General features: G+C 37.1%; 1 protein-coding gene across 2 annotated transcripts in view; it reads left to right on the top strand.

Annotated features, from left to right (window-relative positions):
- STAU2 (staufen double-stranded RNA binding protein 2) overlaps nt 1-27,450 on the top strand; it is a gene marked incomplete at its 3' end in the record, with an annotated part of 268,811 nt that overhangs the window by 99,335 nt on the left and 142,026 nt on the right. For both annotated transcript variants that reach the window (XM_080695005.1, XM_080695006.1), the window contains exons 8-9: nt 4,839-4,970; nt 12,322-12,382. In XM_080695005.1, coding sequence (XP_080551131.1) covers nt 4,839-4,970; nt 12,322-12,382 — 193 coding nt within the window. The remainder of the gene's footprint in view (nt 1-4,838; nt 4,971-12,321; nt 12,383-27,450) is intronic.

The following is a 27,450-nucleotide window of genomic DNA, read 5'->3' on the forward strand; positions in this document are numbered from 1 at the left end:
TTCTTTCTGTGGTTGGCTGATCTCACTTAACATAATGTTGTCCAGGTCTTTCCATCTTCTTGTGAATGACATGATTTTGTTCTTCCTTATTTCGGAATAGAATTCCATTGTGTTTATTTCTCATAACTTTGCAATCCATTCATCTGTTGATGGAGTCCTAGGTTGGTTCTATATTTTGGCTATTATGAATTGTGCTTCTATGAACATGGGTATGCATATGTTACTGTAATTCTCTGATTTCATCCCCTTTGGAAAGATATCCAGGAGTGGTATAGACAGATCATATGGTGGATCCATTCCCAGTTTTCTAAGAAATCTCCACATTGATTTCCATAGTGGCTGAACTACTTTTCACTCCCATCAACAGTGTAAAAGAGTTCCTCTTTCCCCACATTCTCACCAGCATTTTTTGTTATTTGACTTCTTTATGCTTGCCACTCTGATTGGGGTTAGATGAAATCTCAGCGTAGTTTTGATTTGCATCTCCCTGATGGCTAATGATGTTCAACATTTTTTCATGTATCTATTAGCCCTTTGTATCTCTTATTTTGTGAAGTGTCTATTCAATTCACTTGCCAATTTCTTGATTGGGTTATTTGTTTTGCTAGTATAGAGTCTTTTGAATTCTTTGTCTATTCTGGATATTAGCCCTCTATCAGAATGGTGGCTGGTAAAGATCTTCTCCCATTCTGTGGGCTTTCTCTTTAGGTTCTTGGTGGTTTCCTTTGATAAGCAGAAACTGTGTAGTTAGATGACATCCCACTTGTTAATTCTTGTTTTAATTTCCTGTGCTTTGGATGTCTTGTTGAGAAAGTTACTGCCTGTGCCTCTATGTTGGAGTGTTTAGCATATGCTCTCCTCTAATAACTTCACAGTCTCTGGTCTAATTTCCAAGTCTTTGATCCATCTTGAGTTGATTCCTGTACATGGTGAGAGGTAAGGATTTATCCTTGTTTGCAAATGACATAATCCTTTATCTAGAAGGCCTAAAGAACTCAACCAAAAGACTACTGGAGCCGATTAACCACTTCAGCAAAGTTGCAGGATACAAAATCAACCTAAAGAAATTATTTGCTTTTATGTATGCCAACAATGAATCCACATTGAAGGAAAGAAAGAAAACAATTGCATTCTCAATAACCTCAAAACCAGTAAAATACCTAGGAATAAACCTAACCAAAGACATAAAAGACCTCTACAATGAAAAGTATAAAACATTAAAGAAAAAATATAAGACCTCAGAAAATGGAAAGGTCTCCCTTGCTCATGGATAGGCAGAATAAGTATCACCAAAATGGCTATTCTGCCAAAAGTGATCTACAGAATCAATGCAATTCCTATCAAAATACCAATGATATTCTTCATAGACTTAGAAAAATCAGTCATGAATTTTATATGGAGAAAGAAAAGACCCAGAATAGCCAAAGCAATTCTCAGCAATAAGAACCATGAAGGAGGCATCACAGTCCCTGACTTCAAATTATACTACAGAGCAGTAGTAGTAAAAACAGCATGGTATTGACACAGTAACATACAGATCAGTGGGACAGAATAGAAGATAACAGAAACAAACCCACACACTTAAAGTCAATTGATCTTTGACAAAGGGGCCACACTCTTACTCTGGAGTAAAGGCAGCCTTTTCAACAAATGGTGCCGGGAGAACTGGCTATCCATTTGTAGAAAGATGGAACCAAATCCTTACCTCACCATGCACAGTCTTTTTATTTTTATTTATTTATTTATTTATTTATTTATTTATTTTATTTTATTTTTTATTTTTGGTGGTACTGGGGTTCCTGGAAGCCCTTCTACCTCCGGGCTACACTCCCAGACCTATTTTATATTTTCAAAACAGGGTCTCTTATGCCAGCGCAGCTGGCTTCGAACCTGCGCTATCCTCCTGTCTCCGCCTCCCAAGCGTGGGGATTACAAGTGTGTGCCACCACGCCCGGCTCAGTCTTTTTATTTTTGAAACAGGGTTGCAAAGGGCCTCTCTAAGTAGCTAATGCTGTCCATGAAACACGATCCTCTAGTCTCCGCCTTCTGAATGTTGGGATTACAAATTTATTCCACCACACACAGCCTATTTTTATTTTTTGAAACTAGGTTGATGAGAGCCTCACTCCTTGCTGATGCTGTTCTAGAACTTGCGATCCTTCAGTCTCGGCCTCTGAAGTACAGGGATTACAGGCATGCGCCACCACTCTTGGCTTACTAATTTTTCCTTTTCTACTTGAATGTTGATAGAATATACAGAAATGCAGTTGGCTCTTGTATGCTAGCTCTTTTTATATAGAGAGCTTATTACATTTTTATTAATTCTTATAATGTATCTCTTAAGTTTTCTTGGGTTTCCTGACCGTAAATATCATGTCTATAAATAATGACATTCGCCGGGCGTGGTGGCGCACACTTGTAATCCCCGCACTTGGGAGGCGGAGACAGGAGGATTGTGCAGGTTCGAAGCCAGCTGCCCTGGCTTAAGAGACCCTGTTTCCAAACAAAAATATAAAAAATAGGTCTGGGAGTGTAGCCCAGAGGTAGAAGGGCTTCCAGGAACCCCAGTACCCCCCCACACACACACACGACATTCTCTCCCCTGATAATTATATCTTCTTTTTGTTGCTCTGTTCAGAATTTGTAGTCAAATAGTAAATACTAGAAATGAAAGAGCATTCTTTTTTTTGTTGTTTAATTTCCAAGTTAAGTATGTTTGTTGCCGGGCGTGGTGGCGCATGCTTGTAATCCCCGCGCTTGGGAGGCAGAGACAGGATTGCGCTGGCTTTAAAGACCATGTTTCCAAATAAAAATATTAAACAGATCTGGGAGTGTAGCCCGGAGGTAGAAGGGCTTCCAGGAACCCCAGTACCACCAAAAAAAAAAAAAAAAAAAAGTATAACGTTTTTCGAGGTTTGCTAGAGGCTTTTTTGTAAAATGCCCTCTATCATCTTAAGAAACTTTTCTTTTTCTAGTTTGCTACTAGTTTGCATTATGAATGGATGTTGAATTTTATCAAATGCTTTTGCTCCATATATTAGGATGACCGAAATAGTTTGTCTTACCAACCTCTTAATGTGGTACATTTCATCCTTTGGTTTTGTTTGCTTCTCAAATGTTAAGCCAGCCATAACATTTCTGGAATCAACCCAACTTTGTTATAGTTCCTTCTTTTCCTCCTTCTTTCCCTCTCCCATCTCTGTCCTTGCACATACCAGAGAAGCATTGAGCTACATCCCAGTTCTTTTAAGAAAAACTTATTTTGAGATGGAGTCTCAGGTAATTGTCCAGGCTGGCCTTAAAATTGAGATCCTCCTGCCTCGCTCTCCTAGATAGCAGGGTTTACAGATGTGCACCACCAGCTAGCCTCTTCTTTTTAAAAAATATTACTTTATTATACTATTAAAATTTTAACTTCTATACCATGGGTAAAACTTTTCTGTTGAGCTGGGCGTGGTGGCGCATGCTTGTAATCCCAGCGCTTGGGAGGCTGAGACAGGAGGATTGTACAGGTTCAAAGCCAGCCTCAGCTACTTAGTGAGGCCCTCAGCAATTAGTGAGACCCAGTTTCCAAATAAAGTATAAAATAGGTCTGGGAGTATAGCCCAGAGGTAGAAAGCCTCTGGGTTCCACCCCCAGTGCCACCAAAAAAAAAAAAAAAAAAAAAAAAGAAGAAGAAGAAGAAGAAAGAAAGAAAGAAAGAATAAAAAATTGGGCTGGGGGTGTAGCTTGGGGGTAGAATGCTCCTGGGTTCAATCCCCTGCACCACAAAAAAGTAAAAAAATTAAAAAGAAAGAAAGAATACTAGCTAGATGTGGTAGCGTACACTTGTAATCACAGTACTTGGGAGGCTTAGACAGGAATATTGCAAGTTTATGGCCAGCCTCAGCTGTGTGAGACCCTGTTTCAAAATAAAGAATAAAAAATAGAGCTGGGTGTGTAGCTTGGATGTAGAATGCCCTTGGTTTCAATCCCCAGTACCACAAAAAAAGGTATATAAAATAAAGAATACTAGCTGTAGCTATAATCAACATGAACTCTATGTTAAGATGTAAATTTTATTTTCCTGCTTATATAAATAATATGCAAGATGTTTTAAAAAGTCAAATAATATGTAAATGTGTAAGGTAGAAAAAAGTCCATCATCCCAAGAGACACATCATTAACTTTTCAAAAACCATTTTTTGGTATTTTTTCCTGTGTACACTTACACTTATATATATTAACATTACATACGTGAGATCTTACCTTCCTATTTTATTTTGTTTTTGTTTTTGTTTTTTTTCTTTTTTGGTGGTACTGGGGTTCCTGGAAGCCCTTCTCCCTTCGGGCTATACTCCCAGACCTATTTTTACATTTTTATTTGGAAACAGGGTCTCCTAAGCCAGCCCGCGCTGCTGGCTTCGAACCTGCGTGATCCTCCTGTCTCTGCCTCCCAAGCGTGGGGATTATAAGCATACTCCACCACGCCCGGCATACCTTCCTGTTTTATTTTGGACTGAGCTTTATATTTTTTAATGCTAGAGAATGGATATGGATTGCTTTTTTTTTTTTTTGGCAGGTCTGGAGATGGAACCCAGAGGCATTTGACCTTCAAGCTATACCCCTTGCCCTATTTTTATTTTTATTTTGAAACAGGGTCTCTCTAAGTTCCAGAGGACCTCACTAAGTAGCTGAGGCTGACCATGAACTGTGATCCTCCGGTCTCAGCCTCGGAATGTTGGGATTACAAACAGCACCACACCCTGTCACCACACCCCGGGCTGGATTGCATTATAATGTAAGGACTTCTTGTTTACAAAACAACTAGCATTAATTTATTTTTTTAATCTTATCAGGTCAAGATAGGCAATGAAGTTGCTACTGGAACAGGGCCTAATAAAAAGATAGCCAAAAAGAATGCTGCAGAGGCAATGCTGTTACAACTTGGTTATAAATCATCTACTAGTCTACAAGATCAACTTGACAAGGTGAGAATTTAGTGTGTATGTATGCATGTCTTCTGTCAGAATACGAGTGGTTAAAGGATTTTACTCTTAACTGGTATTAAAATAAATGCCACTTGTAACTTCTCTGAGGTACTACCATATTATTTATAAGATAGATATTCCAGGTACAAAACAATTATGTACATAAAGGATAAAATGAAATGTTAACAAGTAATTATAATTTATGATTATCAATTACTATTTTTGTGTATGTGGTAGCGGGGATTGAATTCATTCAGGGCATTCTACCTCTGAGCTATACCTTCAGACTTTTTTATTTTTTGTTTTGAAACAGTGTCTTGCTCGGTTGCGGAGACCTTGATACATTGCTGAGGCTCTCCCAACCTGCAATCCTCTGATCTCAGCCTCCCAGTACTGAGATTACAGGCATGAACCCCCATGCCCCACTATATACTAAAAATTTATCTGTACATGGTTTACATATTCTATATATCAGCGTATAATTTTTAACTATTGACTGGTTGTTTTTGCCAGTCAGTTGTTTATGTCTATAGACATAGTTTTTATTTGTGTCTTTTAAGGTTGCTAGCCTTTATTTTTGGGATATAGCTGAACACACTGTAAATAAAAATTATGACTTATCTGTTTAGGGCAGGAACTATATTAGGCAGACACTTTATAATAAAGTAATTTTTCTGTTTAATTTTTTTTTAATTTATTTTTGTAGTACTGGAGATTCAACCCAGGGGTATTCTACCTCTGAGCTATCCTTCTCCAGCCCTTTTTATTTTGAAATGGGGTCTTGCTAAGTTGCCATGTTTACTTTACTTGTAAAGGTAAACTCAGAGGATATTTGTTTTTTGCCAAGTTCTGTGTTCATGGTCCCCTGATTCTTCTGCAACAACTAATGACATCATTGACACCTGCCTCTGTTGCAAGAGAAGCACAGAACCCTGAATTCAGGACTTGGCAGATAATGTGGCAAGAATTGGCTGAATTTTATTTTGTATTAAATTTTTTATTTATACATGTGAAGAAATTACTTCTATTGGGCATTTTATTTATATAAAAGTTCATACTCAAACAAGCCTTATAATTACTTTTATTAAAAGTAATAAGCTTTTGACCAGGCCTTTCTGACATAAGGATTCTGTATCAGATATATCTTTTATTTCTGTAGGAACACATTTTTTATGTTTAGAATAAGAAAGAAATCATCTGTTAAAACATATAGCAGTAATTTTCTTTTTAAGGCAGCCATGATTCTTTCAAATGATGAAAAAACCATTTGTCTATGTGGTATTGCTAGAGATTTCAATTCTGTTTTTATAACCTGGCTAGTTAACACTTTTTCTTCTTTTTAGAAGTATTTGTAACATGAAACCTAACATATGTTCAAATTTCTGTAGATCTTATATTGTATATATGTTGTTTTAACTTAACACATTTATATTGAATGAAATGGTGAGTGGTTTTTAAAATATGTCAAAATAAATCTCTTCACAGACATTTGTAAGTTAAGTGAAAGAAAACATGACAATGATTTAAATTTTATTAATTAATTTCATTTATTTGAAAAACATTTTTTACATAGTCACTGTATTAATCAGGGTTCTCCAGAGAGACAGAACCAGCCAGGATGTGTTTATAACTATACACACACACACACACACACACACACACACACACACACACACACAATTGGCTCATTTGATTGTGGGGTGTTGACTGATCCACAATCAGCTGGGAAAGGCTGGCAAGCTGGAGACTCTGAAAGAAAGCATTACTGTTGCAGCCCAAAGACAGTCTGATGGGGAACTCCCTTTTGCTCCAGAAGATCACCCTTTTGTTTTTCTCAGATCTCCAACTGATTGGATGAGGCCCATCCATGATGTAGGGGGCAATCTGCTTTACTTACAGCCTGCCAATTTAAATATAAATCTCATCTTAAAATTCCCACACCCACAATAATGTTTGACTACATACACAATAATTGGTTGACACATAAATTTAACTATCACACCGACTCAATAATAGACACTTTTAAGTGGAGACAACAGAGTGATGGAAACTTGATCTTTGCACTGAAGGAACTCAACCATTAAATGCTGGGAGTGAGGGATTTGGGTCATAAAGCAAATATTATAGCCTAAGGAGCTAGGGGACATGGGAATGAATATGGAAAGTCAAGAAAAGCAAGGGCACAGTTTCTGTATGAAGTAAAGAACTCAAGGAATCATTTAAGACTTGAACATGAAGATGAAATGTTTTGGTTTGTGTTCTTCAAAAGGTAATCCTAAAGCAGTGTGGAGAATAGGTTTGAGCAGGGGGAGGCTGAAGGCAGAGAGGCCCATCAGCAAGCAAGTGGGGTTGTTCAGGTGAGACATATGAAGGGAATCAGTAAGCTGTCAGCCCCAGATACCGTGTCTGGAGGCTAGAGGAGAAAGGGGAAGAGGATTCCTGCATAAAGGAAGCATAAAGAATGACTTTAAGCACTAAGTGGTAGTCATGTGCTACAGAGAAATTAAATCATATGATGCAGAAGAAGATCTTTGGTGAGTGTGGCAAAAGAAATTGTAAAGAACCATGAAAATAGTTCTTAATATGTCTTTTGTTTTAAAGTAGGCAACACATATACATGGTTAAAAGAATTTAAACAGTAGCATAAACAGAGAAAAAAGTCTTATTCCCTTCTCATAGTCCCAGAGGCAACTTCCACAAAGAGTTAATATTTGAACAGCATTCAAATTAGTGTCTGAAATACAGTGACTATTCCATAAGGGTTTGAGGAATAATATAACCTTATAGGGATATTCTAAGGTTATTTCCTAATACATCCCCATTTAAAAATTCAGATTTATTGATGTGTAATTTAGTCAATTTTGACTAATATATACTCTCTCTCTCTCACACACACACACACACACACACACACACACACACACACACTCATTAATGACCACTACCACCACAATATGATTTATAGCATTTCTCTTACCCTCAAAAATTTCTTAACACTGCTTTATGAAGTTAATCTGGTTCCCTGCCTTCTTCCCTTTGGCAAATACTGATCTGATTTCTGTTCCTTTTTGCCTGTTCCAGAATAGCATACAAATGAAATCATACATTAAGTAGTTCCTTTGTGTCTGAGGTCTTGTTGCTTGGCATAATGCTTTCGTGAGTTATCCACATCATTGCATTTATCATTAGCTAGGTCAGTTTTATTTTTTATCCTTCACCAACATTCGGGCTGTTCACAGTTTGAGATTATTATAAGTAACATGTAATTGCATTCGTGTAATTGTATATATACATATTTCTACATTATGTCCTGTATTCACCTAACAAGTACATGGTTAATTTTATAAGAAACCACAAAGCTATTTTTTCCATAGAGGCTGTACCATTTTGCATTCTCCTCATCAGTATATGAAAGTTCCACTTGCTCCACATCCTCTCTGGCTGTTTGGTGATGTCAGTTTTGACAGCTCTGTTCATGCTGTTTCTTTGAATTTTAATGTAAATTTCTCTACTAAATACTAATATTGTGTGTCTTAGGTGCTTATTTCTTCCTTGAAGTGTATGTTCAAAGCTTCACCTTTTAAAATAATTGGATGGTTTGCTTTCTTATTATTGATTTATGAGTGTTCTCAAGACTATTGAGCCTTCTGATCCATTAATAAGGTGTATTTCTGCATTTATTTAGATTTTTGGAAATCTATCTCATATTCTACGTATTTTTTCCAAGACATATGCATATTTTGTTTGTCCTAAATATTTTATATTTTATGCTGTTGTTAGTGGAATTGGATTTTAATTTCAGTATCTGATTATTCTTTGCTAGTATATAGAAATACATTTGCTTTTATATGTCGATTTTTACATCCTGTGTGTGACCTTTGTAAACTAACATATCAGAGTAGCCTTATTTTTTCATTTTTGTAACTTTGATAATTCCTACATCAGTGGTCATACCACTTTTGACTGAAGACAGTTTAATTTTTCCTTTTTTAATTTGTATACTTTTATTCATAAAGAACTAGAGCACTGGCTTGTGGGCACAAACAACCTTACTCTTGGCAAGCTCTTTGTTGGTTTTTCTCTGGTAAGTCAGGTTTCAGCCACTTACTTCTGTTCAGCCTACTACAGCTTGTTCAGCCTAGAACCTGCTCTCCAGGTGCTAGATTTTGATAGACCTTCTTTTTTGTTGTCTGTTTCCAGAGAGAGAGAGAGAGAGAGAGAGAGAGAGAGAGAGAGAGAGAGAGAAAACACTTATTTTTTGTGGTACTGGGGTTCCTGGAAGCCCTTCTACCTTCGGGCTACACTCCCAGACGTATTTTATATTTTTTTATTTGGAAACGGGGTCTCTTAAGCCAGCGAGGCTGGCTCCGAACCAGCACGATCCTCCTGTCTCCGCCTCCCAAGTGCGGGGATTACAAGCGTGTGCCACCACGCCCGGAGTGTGTGTGTATTTTAAGATGATTAATTTAGAGATGTTTTGTGAAAGAGAAGCGGTTACTCCTGTGATTAATGTGACATGCTTAAACAGGACCCTTACAGAAGCAGTTTCATTAGAGTGTTGGAGTAGAAATCAGAGAGCAGTAGACTTGGGATTCAAATGAAGGTGAAAAATTAGGCTCAGGGAATGTAATCTAATACTTAAATAACCTTGGCCATTAGTTGAAAGGGAGTGATTAAAAAAGGAACAATGGAATGGTAAACATACCTTTATCAACTTCAACAGTGTTCAGATGCCTGGGAATGTGCATTTTGTAAGCAGCCTGCATCTCTGCTCCTGAAGCAGTTGTTCCTCACTGCCCACACTTTCCCTAACTCATAGCCTTCCTCTCTCGGCTTTCCTCCTATCCTGTGATCTTGTCTTGTACTTCACAGAGAACACAGAAGAGGAGCCTCCCTAGTCCTCCTCCATGACTCACACTTGCATTTATGAACATCTGCTTCTCTTCCATCCTTTTACAACAGAGGATGTCTTCATCCTTAAGCCAGTCCATTTGTTTGCATTAGGAATGGCTAGTCACCGTAAGGGGGTACATTACAGAGAGAGCCTGTTTGTCAAGGTGGAGTTGATGTAGCTTCCATCAGTTTGTAAGGTTGTATGGCCCTTAGAGTCATGGTTGTGGAAGCAACAGGCATATTGGCTTATATTTAGGGATTTTCAGGATGAACCTACAGAAGGACAAAGGGGTAAGTAATTGAGAGCTGGAAGTCAAGAGTGTTTGACATGGGAACCAAGCAAAGAAGTTGAGAAAGTAATCTATAAGCAGTGTGATAGACTGGGAAAAATAAAAGGCTTGGAGAACTGAATGATATTCAACTTTAATGTTTACAGAAATGAAACGATTGAGATATAAAATAGAAGAAATGTACAAAAATAAGATTTGGGAGATAAGCTGTGCTTTGTGCCTACTGAGATTCTCCTTTCCAGGACATGAGTTCTTGTTAAGAATGACCTTGAAATTAACAGCCATTTTGGTCTAGAAATGTAAAACTTAAATTTTTCCCATTGTACAGCAGTAATGCACTGTATTAAATATATAAGGTCTTATCTATTTGAGTTTGATTACAAAAATGAATAAAGTATTCTCATAATAATAATAATAATGACATTTGACATGTCCCTGCCAACTTCTCCATGCTCTCCTAGCAGGCGTCTCTAAAAGAATGAGTTTTTATTATTAGGCATAACTCTGAGATGATAGTCACATGTTACTTACTGTTAAAAACATAGTTATTAAGATTAAAAGGCAAAGTAAAGGACAGAAGAAATTAGTAGAGTTGAATAAAACAGATTTTTATTAATTGCACTCTAAAAATGAAAAGCCACTTGTTTGGAAAGACTAGAACTCTGTGACTAATTGTGGGGCCGCTCCAGGGTTCCTGAAACATAAATGCTTCTCTAAGAACCTAGACAGTTGTCAGGAGCCTGATAAGTACAAACTGTTTTGGAGGTATGAATAAAGTTAGAGGCAAGGAAGGAATGGAAAATAAAAATATAGTATAGCTTATTTTTTCCTGCTCACCACGTTTTCACTGTAATAGTGACTTGAGCGCCTGTTCAAAATCTTTTAAAATTTCTTCCGTCCTCGGAGGGATCTGCTGCTCCATTAGATGGCTGTTCCTCTCGTTTGTTCTTTGTCATGGTACTTCTCACTGTGACCACTTTTGAGCATTCTTTTTATTAGTTCCAAATTCTACTTTTCATCCCTGTGTTTTTTGTTCCTTTTTAGATGCACAGTTTATACTTATCCCATAACTTTTCTATTTATTTTTTCTCTTCAGCTTCTTCTTTCTTTCCAATTGAAAAAGTGTACTGGTATGAAAACTAGAAAAAACTCAGAAAAACCTAGGTTGACATCCTAGCATCTCTCCATGTGAGCTGTGTGCCCTCTGACTAATTACTGAGCCTCTCTAACCCTCATTTGCTTTTCTTAAAGTTTAATGTTAATATTGCTTACCAGATTTTTGTGAGGAAGAATATGAGGTAATCTTTATCCATGTAAAACCCTTAGAACACATACTAAGTAATCTCTTAGCAACCATACTTAGCATTAGTTATCAGCTTTTACTTTTGTCAGTTTCTTTTGTTACACAGCAATTTCTGACCTGTAAAGGATGCGTATGTTAGCATTTAGTAGTAGAAAATTGCAACAGTGATCTTGCAGGTGTTAATTGTGGAAGAATATAGAAAATTGTGTTTCAAGGAAATAAAAGAAATAATTAAAGGAAGAAATAGACAGTTTGGTTTCATAGACAGCTGCTGGTTGTTTGTAACATACTGTCAACTTACTTTCCTGGATTTTTTGTTTTCTTTTTTGCTTTTGGTCTCCTACCGTATCTTTCCTTGTTACCGTTAAGATGTGCCATAAAAAAAGAAAAAAAAATTAAGCCACTATTTGCTAGGATTGTATTTTTGGTGATACTCATCATAGGACTTTTCCTGAATGAATGGGCATAGTAACATTTATATTGCTAATTTGACTTTAGGATTGATAAAGAAGCTCTTTTAGTTACACAGTGCTTGTGATTATTATTGTTTAATGTTTGAATAAAAATTATCTTAATCATATCAATCCCATTTTCTATATAATATCCTGAATATGAGACTTTCTTGATGTCTTAAATTATAAATTTAAGTGAGCACATGAAAGCAGAAGGAGCAATAGATGCAAATGTTCAAAGGGATGGATGATACTGTTTGCTTCAGTTACTCTTGTAGCTATCTTCCCAGGGTGAGAGTTGGGAAGACTATGCAGAATAACCATGTGAGAGATCTTTGCCCTGGCTTAATTGATCAGCTTCTTAAAAATAAGATTTTTTTCTCTGAGTTTAAATAATTGATTTAATCTTTCAGACGGGGGAAAACAAAGGATGGAGTGGTCCAAAGGCTGGGTTTCCTGAACCAACAAATAACAGTAAGTCCTCTCTTTGTGTTATTCCCACGTGGCATTTATCAGTGGTGCTACCTGGGTCCATATTACAGAGGGTGGAGGGAAGGTAGTGTTTGCCTTGCTGAGGCTATGCAGGACCAGAAAACCAAGACACCAGTTCCTTAGAAGGGCTAGACCATAACAGACTGGATATATTTAGTGCATAGCGATGACTTTTTAAGTTGTCATATTTATTAAAATAACATTTTTATAAAAATAAAGAAGAGGCAATTATATATAAGTCACTTCTCAGATCAACTATTCTCATAGTTCTATTTTTCATTATACACACAAATTTTTATATAATTATACCAATAACTTTTTATTCTTTTTTTTTAAAATGTTACCATAAGCATTTTAACATTTCGCTGAATTGTTCAGATTTTCATTATTTTTATCAAGGTCACTAAATTCCAGAAGTGTACATATAAGATTGTTCAGCCTTATTTTACTTATAGTATCACCAGACACTCAACAATTAACTTAATTTACCTCTTTTTTTTTCAAATGCATATGATCAAGTCATTTTGCATTTAGACATACAACTACTTTTCTTTGACACCTGCATGTCCCTGCTCTCTGCCCTCTACTGAAAAGCATCAGTTTTCACTGAAGTGACCCTTTTTTTTTTGGTGGTCCTGGGGTTCCTGGAAGCCCTTCTACCTCCGGGCTACACTCCCAGACCTACTTTTACATTTTTGTTTGGAAACAGGGTCTCCTAAGCCAGCGCGCGCGGCTGGCTTCGAACCTGCGCGATCCTCCTGTCTCTGCCTCCCAAGCGTGGGGTTTACAAGCGTGTGCCACCACGCCCGGCAACCCTTTTTTTTTTTTTAATAAATCAATGAGTCAAAACATTTGGCCAGTAGACATACCCAGTTTTTCTAATTTCTAACACTTTCTCTCTTCTTAAAGTCTCTGGACACTAAAAAGGCTTACGTTTGCAGATTGTCATAATGAAGGGTCTTTAGTCTGGGATTGGCAGCTTACCTCCTAACGTATATATCTAATGAAATTAGTAACAATTCTTATGAGAACATACTCTCAAGAATTGAATTCTTGGATCATCAAAATTAACCTCCTGAAAAGAGTATTTCAGTAAGATAATAGTACTCTTGGGTTTCTTTTTAGAAGTAACTGAAATTAATGTGCCTGTGAGCCCTTGGACCATTTAATAAGAGTGATAAATGTGATGAGCTTAGCACATAGCTCAATGAAAAACTTTAATCAATAAGGACTTAGAGTTTGTGTTTTATTCCTTTGATTTTTGAACGTATTGGTTTATTTACTTGTTAACAGAGTCGGGTGTAGTGGTGCACGCTTGTAATCCCAGCCTTTGGAAGGATCGCAGTTCACGGACAGCCTCAGCTACTACTTAGGGAGGCACTTTGCAATTCAGTGATACCCTGTTTCAAAATAAAGAGTAAAAAGTAGGGCTGGGGATGTAGAAGTAGCTAGCTCAGAGGTAGAATGCCCCTCGGTTTTATCCCTAGTACCCTCCCCCCAAAATGACATGAGTCTGCATGTGTTTCCCAGAAATTTCATTCTTATACTTTTTTCATGCTTCAATTTCATTGTTTTAATAACCTTGCTTTAATAACCTTACTTTTTCACTTTGAGAATATACAGTCATTTTATAATCATTCTACTGATGTACAGTTACTTTGAACAACCCATTACTGGACCATAGTTAGAGTTATTTTCCCCTTTTTTAAGCAGCTTTATTGAAATATAACTCATATACCATAAAATCACCCTTTCAAAGTTTACAATTCAGTAGTTTTTTGAATATTCATAAAGTTGTGCAACTATCACAACTATCTAATTCCAGAACATTTTCATCATCCCCAAAAGAAATTCCATAATCACTAAATCACTCCCTCTTCCCCTCACCCATCTCGTTCCTATCAACCATGAATCCACTTGCTCTCTCTATGGATTTGCTTGTTAGATATTTTACATAAATCGGCTAATACAGTAAGTGGAATTTTGTGACTGACTTCTTTCGTTTAGCATGTTTTCAAGGTTCACCCATATTGTAGCATGTAACTTGACTGTGCTGATGTTTTTATAGGTGCATGTATGTGTCGACTGTTATCAAAGTATATTCTTTTTTTTTTTTCTTCTTCTGCTGTACTGGGGATAGAACCTAGGGGCATTCTACCTCTGAGCTATACCCCTAGTCCTATTTTTAATTCTTTATTTTGAAATAGAGTCTCACTAAGTTGGAAAGGGCTTCACTAAGTAGCTGAGGCTGTCCTCAAACCGGGATCCTCCTGTCTCAGCCTCCCAAATGCTGAGATTACAAGCATGTGCCACCATGCCTGGCTTAAAGTATATTTAATATATGCAATTCGCTGTATATCAGTTGTACTTCAGTAAAGTTGTAAAAAGTAATTAGGCAGAGCAGCACCTTAACAGATGTTATATTAAAGATGTCTAGATAACAAACAAATGTATGAAAGATGCTTTATATCATCAGTCATCAGAGAAATGCAAATTAAAATCACAATGAGACATTAGTACACAACTATTAGAATAGTTAAAAATTTAAACTACTAACAATACCAACAGCTAACATGAATATAGAATGACTGGAACTAGCATGTGCTACTGAAAGGAGCATAAAACAGAACCACCACTTTGGAAAAATATTTGGCAATAATCCGTTAAACATACACTTACCATATGACCTAGCAATTTCACACATGGGTAATTACCTAGCAAAAATAAAAATCTACGACAACACAAAATCCCGTGGAAAAATGCTTGTAACAGTTTGTATTTGTCAGCATTTTCACGGCCATAATATACAGAACTGACCACATAACTCAGAGGAAGATTAGCTCACAGTTTTCCTTGGAGATACTGGAGCAGCCCATATGAGGCTCAGGGCATGGTGGCAAGAAGGAGAGAGAGGCTGAGCACATGGGCTGGGCCCCTCACATCATGGAGGCCAGAAGCAAGAGTGACAAGGCACCACCCCAGGGCCTCCTGCTCCAGCGACACACAACTGGCCTGGAGCACCACCAGATCAATCCATTACAGTATTCACTGCAGGATGACAACCTTCATGGCTCAATTACATAAGCTCCAAACAGCAATTTATGATCTCTTCAAGGGGCCATTCTATATCTAACCCTAACACGTCTTTATTCCTAACATCCCAAATCTGGAAATAACTCAAATGTCCATTAATGGGTGAATGGATAAACAGACCATGATACACATGTATAATGGAATACTACTCACACAGAAAAAGGATAATTTATGATAAATGCAACAATATGGATAAATCTTAAAAGCATTATACTAAATGAAAGATGCCAGACACAAACAGCTCTGTTTTAAATAACTCTATTAGCATGATATTCTCAAAATACAAACCTGTATAGTGCTAAATATTATATCAGTGACTGCTAGGGGATAGGAATAGGGTCAGATGATAAAACTTCATAAATGAACTTTACGGACTTAAAGGAATATTCTATATTTTGATTGTGATAGTATATATTTGTCAAAACTCATAGTACTATATTCCTAAAAAGAGTAAGTTCTACCACATGTATATTGTGCTTCAATAAACCTTACTTGAAAAAAAAAGCTGCAGCTGGTGAAGTGATAAAAATTATCTACCAAAGAACAAAGATAAGAATGACTCTAAATATATAATTAAAAACAACACATGCTAGAAGACAATAAAATATCAACATTCTAAAAAACCATGTTAAACAAGATTATGTACCCTGTTTAAAAACGAAACCTGTCAAAAATAGAAATCAAATTAAAAACATCCTCAAGCAAACAAACACTGATAGACTCCTTCACCGACAAGCCTGTGCTACAAGCATTGTTAAAGAAACTTAATTAAGCTGGGCATGGTGGCGCACACTTGTAATCTCAGCATTTGGGAGGCTGAGACTGGAGGATCGCGGTTTGAGGACAGCCTCAGCTAGTTAGTGAGGCCGTTTGCAACTCAGTGAGACCCTATTACAAAATAAAGAATAAAAAATAGGGCTAAGAGTATTGCTCAGAGATAGATTGCCCTTGGGTTCCATCCTCAGCACCACAAAAGAAAGAAAGAAGGAAGGAAGGAAGGATGGAAGGAAGGAAGGAAAGAAAATTCAAACTGAGGGAAAATGATGAAAACATGGTTTGCAGAGAGAAATTAGCAGAAATAATAAAGATGTAGGGCAGAAAGAATTTAGTTATCTTAATTTCATTAAAACCACTTCATCCAGGCTTCCTCTAGGACTAGAAGGATGCATTCTATCAAATATTTAACAACAGCAGCAGCAACAATAAAATACCAAACCTATATAAACTCTTCCAAGAATCAGAGAAGGGCCAGGTGCAGTGGCACATACCTGTAAATCCAGTACTTGGGAGGCTGAGACAGGAGGATCACAGGTTCAAGGACAGCCTCAGCAAGACTCTTCACAACCTAAGGAGATCATTTTTGTGGTGCTGTCTAAAGCGCTTTCACTGGCCGCTCTCCCCATGACCTTCACCTCGGCCCAGGAAGGAGTGAGACAGTGGTGTTCTTTCTTGCTTGGGAATGTTCTGGACTCAGTTTGTGAGGTCTGCAAAGCTCAGTAGATGCCTTGGGAGCCATTTTCCCACACCCTGAGGTCGCTGGCTCCCAAAACCCACCCAGCTCCAGCTGGAACCTTGCAGGGTCTGAGCACCACAGGTTGAAATACGAGCTCCCCATTCTTATACTTTTGTCAGGTATTTTTTGCATGTGCGTTGTTACCAAAGAATTTATAGTTTATTCTTGAATAGTTAAATTTTGGTCCCAGTCCTTTTTTTTTTTTTTTTAAGAATATGAACATTATCTATTTGAATTTAGACATCAGAAACTAACTTGACAGTTTTAACATGAAATCACATTGTAGATAGCCTGAAAGCTTATCATTAAACAGTGGTATTTTGGCCCTTTGCATTTTGTGTTTGTTGATTGGCATTTGCTTATTTACATATTTACTTATTGTTTAGTAGTGGGAATTAAATCCAGGGGAATTCTACCTCTGAGATATACCCCAAACCCTTTTTATTTATTTATTTATTTTTTGTTTTGAAACAGGATCTTGTTAAATTGCTGACGCTGGCCTCAAACCCATGATCCAAGTACTGGGATCACAGACATGTACCACCATATCTGGCTTTTGTTTTTTTAACTTGCTAAGGGATACTGGAACTCATGGGCAAGTATGGGAATGCTATTACAAAGAGGCCAATGAGTTTCTTAAGTGACCAGAAATATCTAAGAATTCCAGACATGGTAGTATACACCTGAATCTCAGTACTTGGGAGGACACAGTTTCACATCCAGGCTCAGCAACTTATTGAGGCCGCCAGCAACTTAGTGAGACCTTGTCTCACAATAAAAATTAAAAGAGCGGGGGTATAGCACCCGAGGTCTAATTCCCAATACCAAAACCAAAACAAAACACTTCTAACAAGAACTAAAGTGTTCAGACTTTAGGAATTTCTCTACTCTATAATGGTTCAAATTGAGAACTTAAAATGAAAATGCTTTCTCATCCTTTCCCAGCTCTGTGGGGTGAGAAAGCTGACATAAAGGTTCTCCAAATTTAACCCTAGTGGTCTTACCTCAGGTTACCATAGAGGGTGAGGGCAGCCAAGCTCCAAGAGTAGCAAATGTTTCATTGTCCAAGGGCTGGTGCCTCACCAGTGAAACCCCAGACTCCACTGAAGCAGCACAGAGCTACTTAAATACAATAGGACAGGTTGGGTTCTGCTTAGTAATTGATCACTAGGGTGATGATTCAGTGACCTGAAAATTAATTTAAGTTCATATACTATGGTAACATTTAGGTTACCATCTATGTAGTCAGTTCCTTAACTTTGAAATTCTGCTTGACGTGATTTCTGCCCTGTGAAGAATCCTGTGCTAGCATTTTGCAGGCAGAGGTTAGTGGAGGGATTCTCGGATGGCTCATGTTGGGGAGACAGAAGTCTGAGGTTGAAGTGCTCACTGCTCTCAGTCATACTGTCTGACTTTGAACAACTGGCTTTACATCTTCATCATTCAGTGTTCTCTGTTAAGAGTTACGCATGTCCACTTAAATGTTGGGAATTATTATGTAACATCTGTAAAGTGATTAGCCATCCTTGCATAACATTTGAAAAGGTAACATGGTACTTTGTGAAAAACAGTGTCATCACAGAGTGTCTCTTAATTATGTTTTCTTTGTCAAACTCTCTATTACTTCCGAATTGTAATTTTGAGGATCAAATTTCTAGCTAATTATTATTTGGATAAATAACATGAAATTAACTTGGAACCATGTTGTAGAAAAATTAAAAGAAGAAAATGCAGAATTGGAAAGGGGAAAGAAGGAAATTTTAATCTGGCATAGCTAGCACCTAACTATAAGTAGACAAAAAAATTAACGTACACGTGCATTTAATTTTTGAAGTGGAAGATATTTTTTAAAAGATTATAGTCATAAGAAACTGCTAACAGTTACAACTAAGAAATAGTTCAAATGGTTTTGCAAGTGATTGTGATTACATAGATGGTTCGTCAATTTATTTTCCTGGCTTGGTTGCCCGCAGTTTTAAAATATGGAGCCAATTTTTATATGCTTCGCAGGCCTTCTTCATTGTGCTGAAATGCCCCAGAAGGTAGATTATTCTAAGTGCGTGTTTTCCCTTCAAATCACTGTCATAATTATGTTAAAGTACAGAACACAAAATTCTGAAATGCGGAGTTTTTGTTAAATTTAGCATAGGGTAATTTTATGCTTGGCACACACATAAAAAGTTAGCTTTTTACAGATGAATGACTAACCAGTTTTTTTTTTTAAATCATGCATTTTAAAGATCTACTGACGGTGTATGGAAAACTTTGTAAAATATTTAGATACAGTTCAGTTGATAATATCTTTTTTGCATTCACATTCCATGTTTTTTATTAATACAGGGTTTTACTTAAAAACTGCTCATTGTTTCTTAAAGGTGAACTCTAGCTTAATTCAAAATTGGAATAAGCTCAAAGGTATTCACTGGTATGTACTGAATCCACCCACTAAAAAATTATTTAGAAGCATTTTTTTCACATAAATATTTTTCCGTTAACCTTTTTAAAAGTTTTATTTAGCTCCTGTGAAATATGCTGACTTTTCTAGGTTCATTAGAGATGACCCAAGACAAATCCTTTTGGGACAAAGAGAGTGGCCTTTTCAGGATCTTAATTGACCTAACAAAATTGGTACTATTTCTGTGCCATATGCATGTATTATTAACACTGTACATCCTGAAACCAGGAGGCTACACTAGCCCAATAATAGGACATCAGGTAGAGTGCCTGGTATTTCCTGTGTATATAGTATTAGAACCTCTAATTATCATTCTTTTTGGTGAGTGAGGGAGATCATACTTTAACATAGGCAAATATAGTCTCTCTTTAATACTGTAAAGTTCCCTCACAAATTCCTTTTGGGGCTCCCATAGCAAAAACCACTTTGTAATGAGACATGTAAAATAATTGGAGCCAATTGATTTTAATTTAAATATAAAACTGAGCTGGGTGTGGTGGCACATTCTTGTAACCGCAGCATTTGGGAGGCTGAGACAGGAGGATTGCAGGTTCATGGATATCACTCAGCTACTTAGTGAGGTCCTTTGCAACTTAGTGAGACCTTGTTTTCAAATGAAGAATAAAAAAAGCTGAACATGGTGGTGCACACTCATAATCCCAGTGCTTGGGTGGCTGAGACAGGAGGATTGCACAGGTTTGAAGCCAGCCTCAGCTACTTAGTGAGGCTTTCAGCAACTTAGTGAGATCCTGTTTCCAAATAAAGTATAAAATAGGTCTGGGAGCGCCAGGCGTGGTGGCACACGCTTATAATCCCCGCGCTTGGGAGGCGGAGACAGGAGGATCGCGCAGGTTTGAAGCTAGCCGCGCTGGCGTAAGAGACCCTGTTTCAAAAATATATATAAAAAAAAATAGGTCTGGGAGTGTAGCCTGGAGGTAGAAGGGCTTCCAGGAACCCCAGTACCACCAAAAAACAAAAAAACAAAAAAAACAACAACAAAACAACAACAAAACAAAACAAAAATAGGTCTGGGAGTATAACCCAGAGGTAGAAAAGCCCCTGAGTTCCACCCCCAGTACCACACACACAAAAAAAAAAGAATAAAATAATAGGGTTGGGGGTGTAGCTCAGAGGTAGAATGCCCCTGGATTCAATCCCCAGTACCAAAAAAGCATTTAGAATTAGAAAGTCAATATATATACTAGATAACATATTTTTTTCAGGAAAGATTTAATGAATTTAAATGTTCGTGATTTAAACAGTTTGCTTGACTCATTTTTACACACAAAGATTTCAGAAAACTATTTTTTAAGGAAACTAATAGCAATTTTTTTTTTTTTTTTTTTTTTTTGCGGGTCTGGGGATGGAACCCAGGGGCATTTGACCTCCAAGCTACACCCCCTGCCCTATTTTTTCTTTATTTTGAAACCGGGTCTCACTGAGTTGCAGAGGGCCTCACTAAGTAGCTGAGGCTGTCCACGAACCACGATCCTCCAGGTCTCAGCCTCCCGAATGCTGGGATTACAAGAGCCACCATGCCCGGCTAAGGAAACTAATAGCAATTTGAAGATACATTTTATTTATTGTGTATGAATGCTTTTAAGCATAAGAGTAAAGCATGAAACCACAAAGTAAAAAAGAGATGGATTTAGATACATGAGAACTAAAAGTGGATTCAGAGAACAGAATAAAAAAAAAGGCAAATGACACATAGAAAACCTAAGTTGCAGCATATATATGAACAAACTAAATATATACAAAGGGAAAAAAAGGACAAATGACCTGATAGAAAAAATGACCAAAGGTCTTAGGGAAACATTAAAAAAGCAGAGACAATAAGTAATGAAAAATTGCTCAGTAGGAGGGAAAAGAGTAAAAATAAATGTTATGCAATTTCTGATCCATAAAAGTTGTCAGCAGTTTAAAAATGATCACTCTACCTGTTGGGGAAGTAGGACCTCACATATTGCTGAGTTTAGGCCCATTTTGCGCGCGCACAGGCGTGCATGCACCCGTGTGTTTGGGGGGGGGCTGGGGATTGAACCCATGAGCATTTAACCTCCTAGCCAGATCCCCAGCTCTATTTTACTTTTATTTTAAAATAAGTTCTCGCTAGAATGAGAGTCTCATCACTTGGTAAGGCTGTCCTCAATCCCGATATCCTCCTGTCTTAGCCTCTCAAGTACTGGGATTACAGACATGCACCACCACACCTGGTTTAGACCTATTTGGTAAAGAAAAACAAAAGGGCATGTGTACTTTAAGTTTTGTATAAAGTATAATTGCTGGTTTTAAATTCAGGGAAAAAATAGAATATATTTAAGACACTCACAGACCTCACTGGTTTCCCTGCAGCTCCTTTCACCAGTTCACTAATCATATAGAAGCAAAGGCAATCTTCAAATGCAAATCTGAGGATCATGGAGACAGTTTTACAAACTGACTCCTTCTATGAAATTCAAACCTGGAGATGCCAGGAAGCAAAAGTGAGCTTAATGGGTCCAGCACTTATTGCAGAAACTATGGTGGTTGGTTGGTTAGTTGGAAGTCAAAAATTGATTAGATCTTGGGAGATGTAACAAAGAGCAGCAAAAACAACATCTTGGAGCAAACAAACTAGAAACTTGGATAGTGTATGTGCTTTTTATTGCTATGTTATAAACTACGACCCACCAGTTAAAAACAAGATGTATTTTAGTGTTTGTGAGCACTTGTGACCCAGTGCTTGTAAGTCAGTATGGGCATGACTTACCTGGTCCTTTGGTCAGGGTCTCACAAATCTGCAGTCACAGTATTAGCCAGGCTGCATTTTTTTTCCTAGACTCTTGGGTTCTCATCTTAGTTTATTTGGTTGCTGGCAGAGTTCAGTTTGTGTTTGTAGAAATACACACACACACACGTGTGTGTGTGTGTGTGTGTGTGGTGTGTGTGTATATACACATACATATATATATACATATATATACACGGCAGAATGTTATTCATCGTAAAAAAGGGTGAAATACTGTCATTTGTAGCAACATGGATTGAAGTGGAAGATGTTGTGTTGAATGATAGAAGTTAGACACAGAATGACAAATACAATAGCTTCTCACTTTTATGTGGAAGATAAAAAGTTGACTTCAGTGCTAAAATAAACACAATTCACTGACTCACTCTTGTTTCTAAATCTAAGATTTAGTAATAAATACACTGGTGATATTGAAAAAAATGTCTTTGTTCTTAATATGTGCAAAGTGGAGACCTGATAGTGTCATTTCCAAATTTTATATTTAAAACTCTGGCTTACATATCCAACGGTGCAGATATTGAAACTTGTAAGAACAAATTTTTAAAAATTTTATCTAAAATTTTTTTGCACTAGTTTTGTGACCCTGTGTACTTTTGGAGTAAAATCAAGAAAACAGTTACAAAACAACAACAACAAAAACATGTTGATCTCAAAGAAATAAAAAACAGCATAGTGGTTACCAGAGGCTGGGAAGGGTGTGGGGAGAAAGGAGGAAAGGAGAAAGGATGGTTAGCTGTTATGGCACAATAGTTGGATAAGAATAATTCTAAATGTTCTACAGCACAAAGGATAACTGTGGTTGACAACAGTTTACTGAATATTTCAAAATGACTATTAGAAGTCAGGTGTGGTGGTGCAAGCCTAGAATCCCATACTGGGGAGGTTGAGACAAGAGAATCTGGGTGTATGGTACACACTTACAATCCCAGATGTGGGAGGTTTAGGCAGGAGGATCACAGGTTCATGGTCAGCCTCAGCAACTTAGTAAGGCTCTCAATAACTTAGTGAGACCCTGTTTCAAAAACAAAAAATTACATAGTGCTGGAGGTATAGCTCGGATGTAGAATGCCCCAGGGTTTAATCCCCAGTACCAAACACACACAAAAATTTACTAAATTTAAGTGTGCATGTTTTGAAAGAATATTTTATATATCATGTACCAGATTCATAAAGCACACATACTTAGGATGATTTATAACATGGAAAATGGCCAAACTATTGTTTCAGATACCACATTGATATTAGGGTGGATCATGTAAAAACACTAAATGGCTGAGAAACTATGCAAAATGTTTGTTTTAACTCCTATTACATCAGTGGAACAGACTCTGCATTGCTTGATTTTTCTTAAGACTTTAGAAAACTTTAGTAATAATCCATTTTTAAAAACACTTAACAGGCTTTTTGGGTGATGTTATTCGAGTGTAGTCTTCTTCTATTCCAAGCTTTCTGGTTTGTGTTAAGATGATTTATAGACTATTAAAGCTGAGTGAGATTTTTAAATTCCTCTAATCTAATTTATTTTTACGAACAAAGAAAGCAGAATAAAGAGGCTATCTGTTAGCTGGCTGTGGTGGCTCATGCCTGTACTTGAGAGGCTGAGATAGGAGGATTCCGGGTCCAGACTAACCTCAGCACTGTAGTGAGACTCTAAGCAACCTAGCAAGGCCCTGTTTTAAAACAAAAAATAAAAAAAGGGGCTGGGGGTATAGCCCAAAGTAGAATGCCTCTGGCTTCAATCCTCAGCACCACAAAATAAAATAAAAATAAATTAAAAAGATAAAATGAAATAAAAAATTAGACAGAGACATGCTGTCTGCCACCTTAACTCAAACCCAGACAGCCGGGCCCCATTCTTGCACACTGGCCACTATACTATTGTCTTTATTTTGACTTTGTTATATTTTGTGCTATTTAAGTTTTACCACTTAGAATTTTGATTATATGTTTTTATTATGATAAAAATACAGAAGATCTACCCTCAATACTTTTTTTTTTTTTTTTTTTTTTTTTTGGTGGTACTGGGGATGGAACCCTTCTACCTCCCCGGGCTACACTCCCAGACCTATTTGATCTTTTTATTTGGAAACAGGTCTCTTAAGCCAGCAAGGCTGGCTTTGAACTTGCGCAATCCTCCTGCTTCTGCCTCCCAAGCGGGGATTACGAGCGTGTGCCACCACACCCGGCTACCCTCAATACATTTTAAGTGAACATTATAATATTGTAAACCTAAGTACATGTTGTACAACAGATCTCTAGAATTTTTTTTTTTTTATCATGTATGGCCAAACTGCTACTGATTTAACAGCAACTTTTCAACTTCCCCCCTTCCTCCACGCCATCCGGGCAAGGACCATTCTACTTTTCGTGTCTGTGTATTTAAACACCTCTTGTAAGTGCAGTCATTTTATATTTTTTTCTGTGGCTTATTTTCCTTAGTATAACATATTCTAGTTTCATCCTTATTGTAGCATATGACAGAAGTGTCTTAATTTTTTGCTCAATAACATCATACTGTATATGTAAAACATTTTCTTTACCCTTTCCTTCACTGATGGATGTTTAGTTTGTTTCTACCTCTTACCTATCATAACTGATGCTACAGTGATAATAGGAGTGCAAACCTCTTTTAGATCTTGTTTTTACTTATTTTGGATAAATAATCAACAGTGGGATTGCAGGATAATATGGTAGTCCTATTTTTTATTTTTTGAGGAACCTTCATATTATGTTCCATAGTTACTGCACCATTTTGCATTCCATCAGTAGTGAACATTTGTTAAAATTATCTCACATCCTTGCCAACACTCGTCATTTTCTGTTTTTGAAGAAATAGCCATCTCAGTAGATGTAAGGTGATACCTCATTGTGGTTTTGATTTGCATTTTGCTATTATTAGAGATAGTGAGGATCTTTTCATGTATTTGTTTGCCATTTGTATGTCTTCTTGAAGAAATTGCCTATTGAAGTCTTTTGTCCAGCTTTTAATTGGGGTGTTTAGGTTTTTTCTATTGACTTAGAGGGGTTTCTTATATTTTTTGGAGATTAACCCCTTATCATATATTTGATTTGTAAATATTTTCTCACATTTTAGAGGTTGCATTCTTATTCTCTTGATTGTTTCCTTTGTTTTACAGATTTTTTTTTTTTTTTTTTAGTTTGATACAGTTCTACTTGTCAATTTTCCCCTTGTTGCCTGGATTTTTGGTGTCATCCCCAAGAAACCATTGTCAAGACCAATGTCATATGGCTTTTCTCTTGTGTTTCTTTTAGGAATTATATAGTTTCAGGCCTTGTGTTTAATTTTTTAATACTTTTAAGTTTTAAGGTAATTTTTGCATATAAAAAGAAGTAAGATTCTAGCTTCCTTCTTTTTCATTTGTGTGTTCAGTTTTACTGGTACTGTTTATTTACAGACCATCCTTTCCCCCATTGTGTAGTCTTAGCACCTTTGTCAAAAATCATTTACTTTCATTCCTTTAGGATCAGTTTCTGGGGATTGGTTCATTCTTTTGGCCATGTTTTCCTGTTGGTTTTTTTTTGTTGTTGTTGTTGTTTGTTTGTTTGTTTTTTATGTGTTTCTTAACTTTGTGTTTGGAGCTGCTCATTTGAAAAAAAAAAAAAAACAGGCACTTCTCTCAGTCTTTATGAAGTGACTGTGCAGGGGCAGAACATTAACAGTCAGCCTGAATTACATTCCAGGCTCTCTGAAACCTTTTTGGGGAGGAGTATCGGGACATCTTGAGGCCTGGATGCAATGTCTCTATTAGAGAGGGTTGCCAGTTTCTTTTTCAGGAGGTGGCAATCTCTGCTCACTTTGTTGTCTGTCCAGGCATTATAGATTCTGTGTGTCTATAGCAGCAATCCTCTTCAATCTCTGCTATCAATATACTCACTCCTCATCAGTCCAGATGGATACTGGTCTCTCAGGCAGCCCTCCAGAGAGCCACCATGTTAAATGTACATTTTATTCCTCTCCCTCCCTCCTGAGGGAGAACTCTCAAGTTGCATGACTTCTCTTGGTCGTGCAGAGCTGTTCTAGCCACAGCAAATTGTCTCCATTTTTCCTTGTTTTCAGCAGCCCCCTGGTATCCAAATAATGCTGTTTTTGTTAGTAATCCAAATAAAGTGAGACAAGAAACAGTTCCTTGGGCAGTCTTCTTATAACCCAGAATGTTGAGTGCACACTTCATTCTTCTTTACCCAAGGGAGAAGTTGTGATCTGGAATGTTCTCTCCTGACATGGAGCTTTGTCAGCTTGAGTGAGGGGCTAATGTGGGTAAAGTGAAATTTTTGTTTTTTCCTGTTTCAGTGTGGATGTTCTTGGCTTTATGCCTTTCTACTGCACTGCAACTTTTTACTAGACTCTAGAATTCTCATAGAGGTGTTTTAGTCTGTATATCATGTTGAAATTGGTGTTTCTGTGGGGGAATAAGAGCTGAGATTTCCTATCCTCCCCTCTTTTTATTTTTACTTTTTTTATTTTTGGTGGTACTGGGGTTCCTGGGAGCCCTTCTACCTCCGGGCTACACTTCCAGACCTATTTTATACTTTTTATTTGGAAACAGGGTCTCTTAAGCCAGTGCGGCTTACTTTGAACCTGCACGATTCTCCTGTCTCTGCCTCCCAAGTGCAGGGATTACAAGCGTGCGCCACCACGCCCGGCTATCCTCCCCTCTTTTTGATGTCACCCGAGACTTCTTTTCTGTTAAACTTTTTATTTTGAGATAATGGCAGATTCATATTAGTTATAGAGGTGAATATAAAGATGTCCTATGTATACTTTGCCTGGTTTACTTATGATAGCATCTTGTAAAACCATATCATACAGTATCAAAACTAAGATATTGACAGACAAGATATAGGACTGTGTCATCAACACAAAAATCTCTCATGTTCCCTGTAATAATCATACCTTCTTCTGCCCCCAATCCTCAACTCCTGGCAATCATAATCTGTTTTTCATGTCTATGATTTTTGTCATTTCAAGAATATTGTAAAAATAGAATCATATAGTGGTATGTAGCCTTTGGGGATTTTTTTTCCATATAACATAACTCTTTGGAGGTTCATCTATCATTTTCATAGCTATAATCTAAAAGACTGGCCATGTAACATAGAGGAAAGAAGATTTGCTCAGTTTTCCTTGGAAATATTGGGGTCCAGTTCATGTGAGGCCGGGGATCTCATATCTCAGG

Source organism: Muscardinus avellanarius (genome assembly GCF_963383645.1).
Source record: "Muscardinus avellanarius genome assembly, chromosome: 4".
In the NCBI taxonomy this organism is placed as follows: domain Eukaryota; kingdom Metazoa; phylum Chordata; class Mammalia; order Rodentia; family Gliridae; genus Muscardinus; species Muscardinus avellanarius.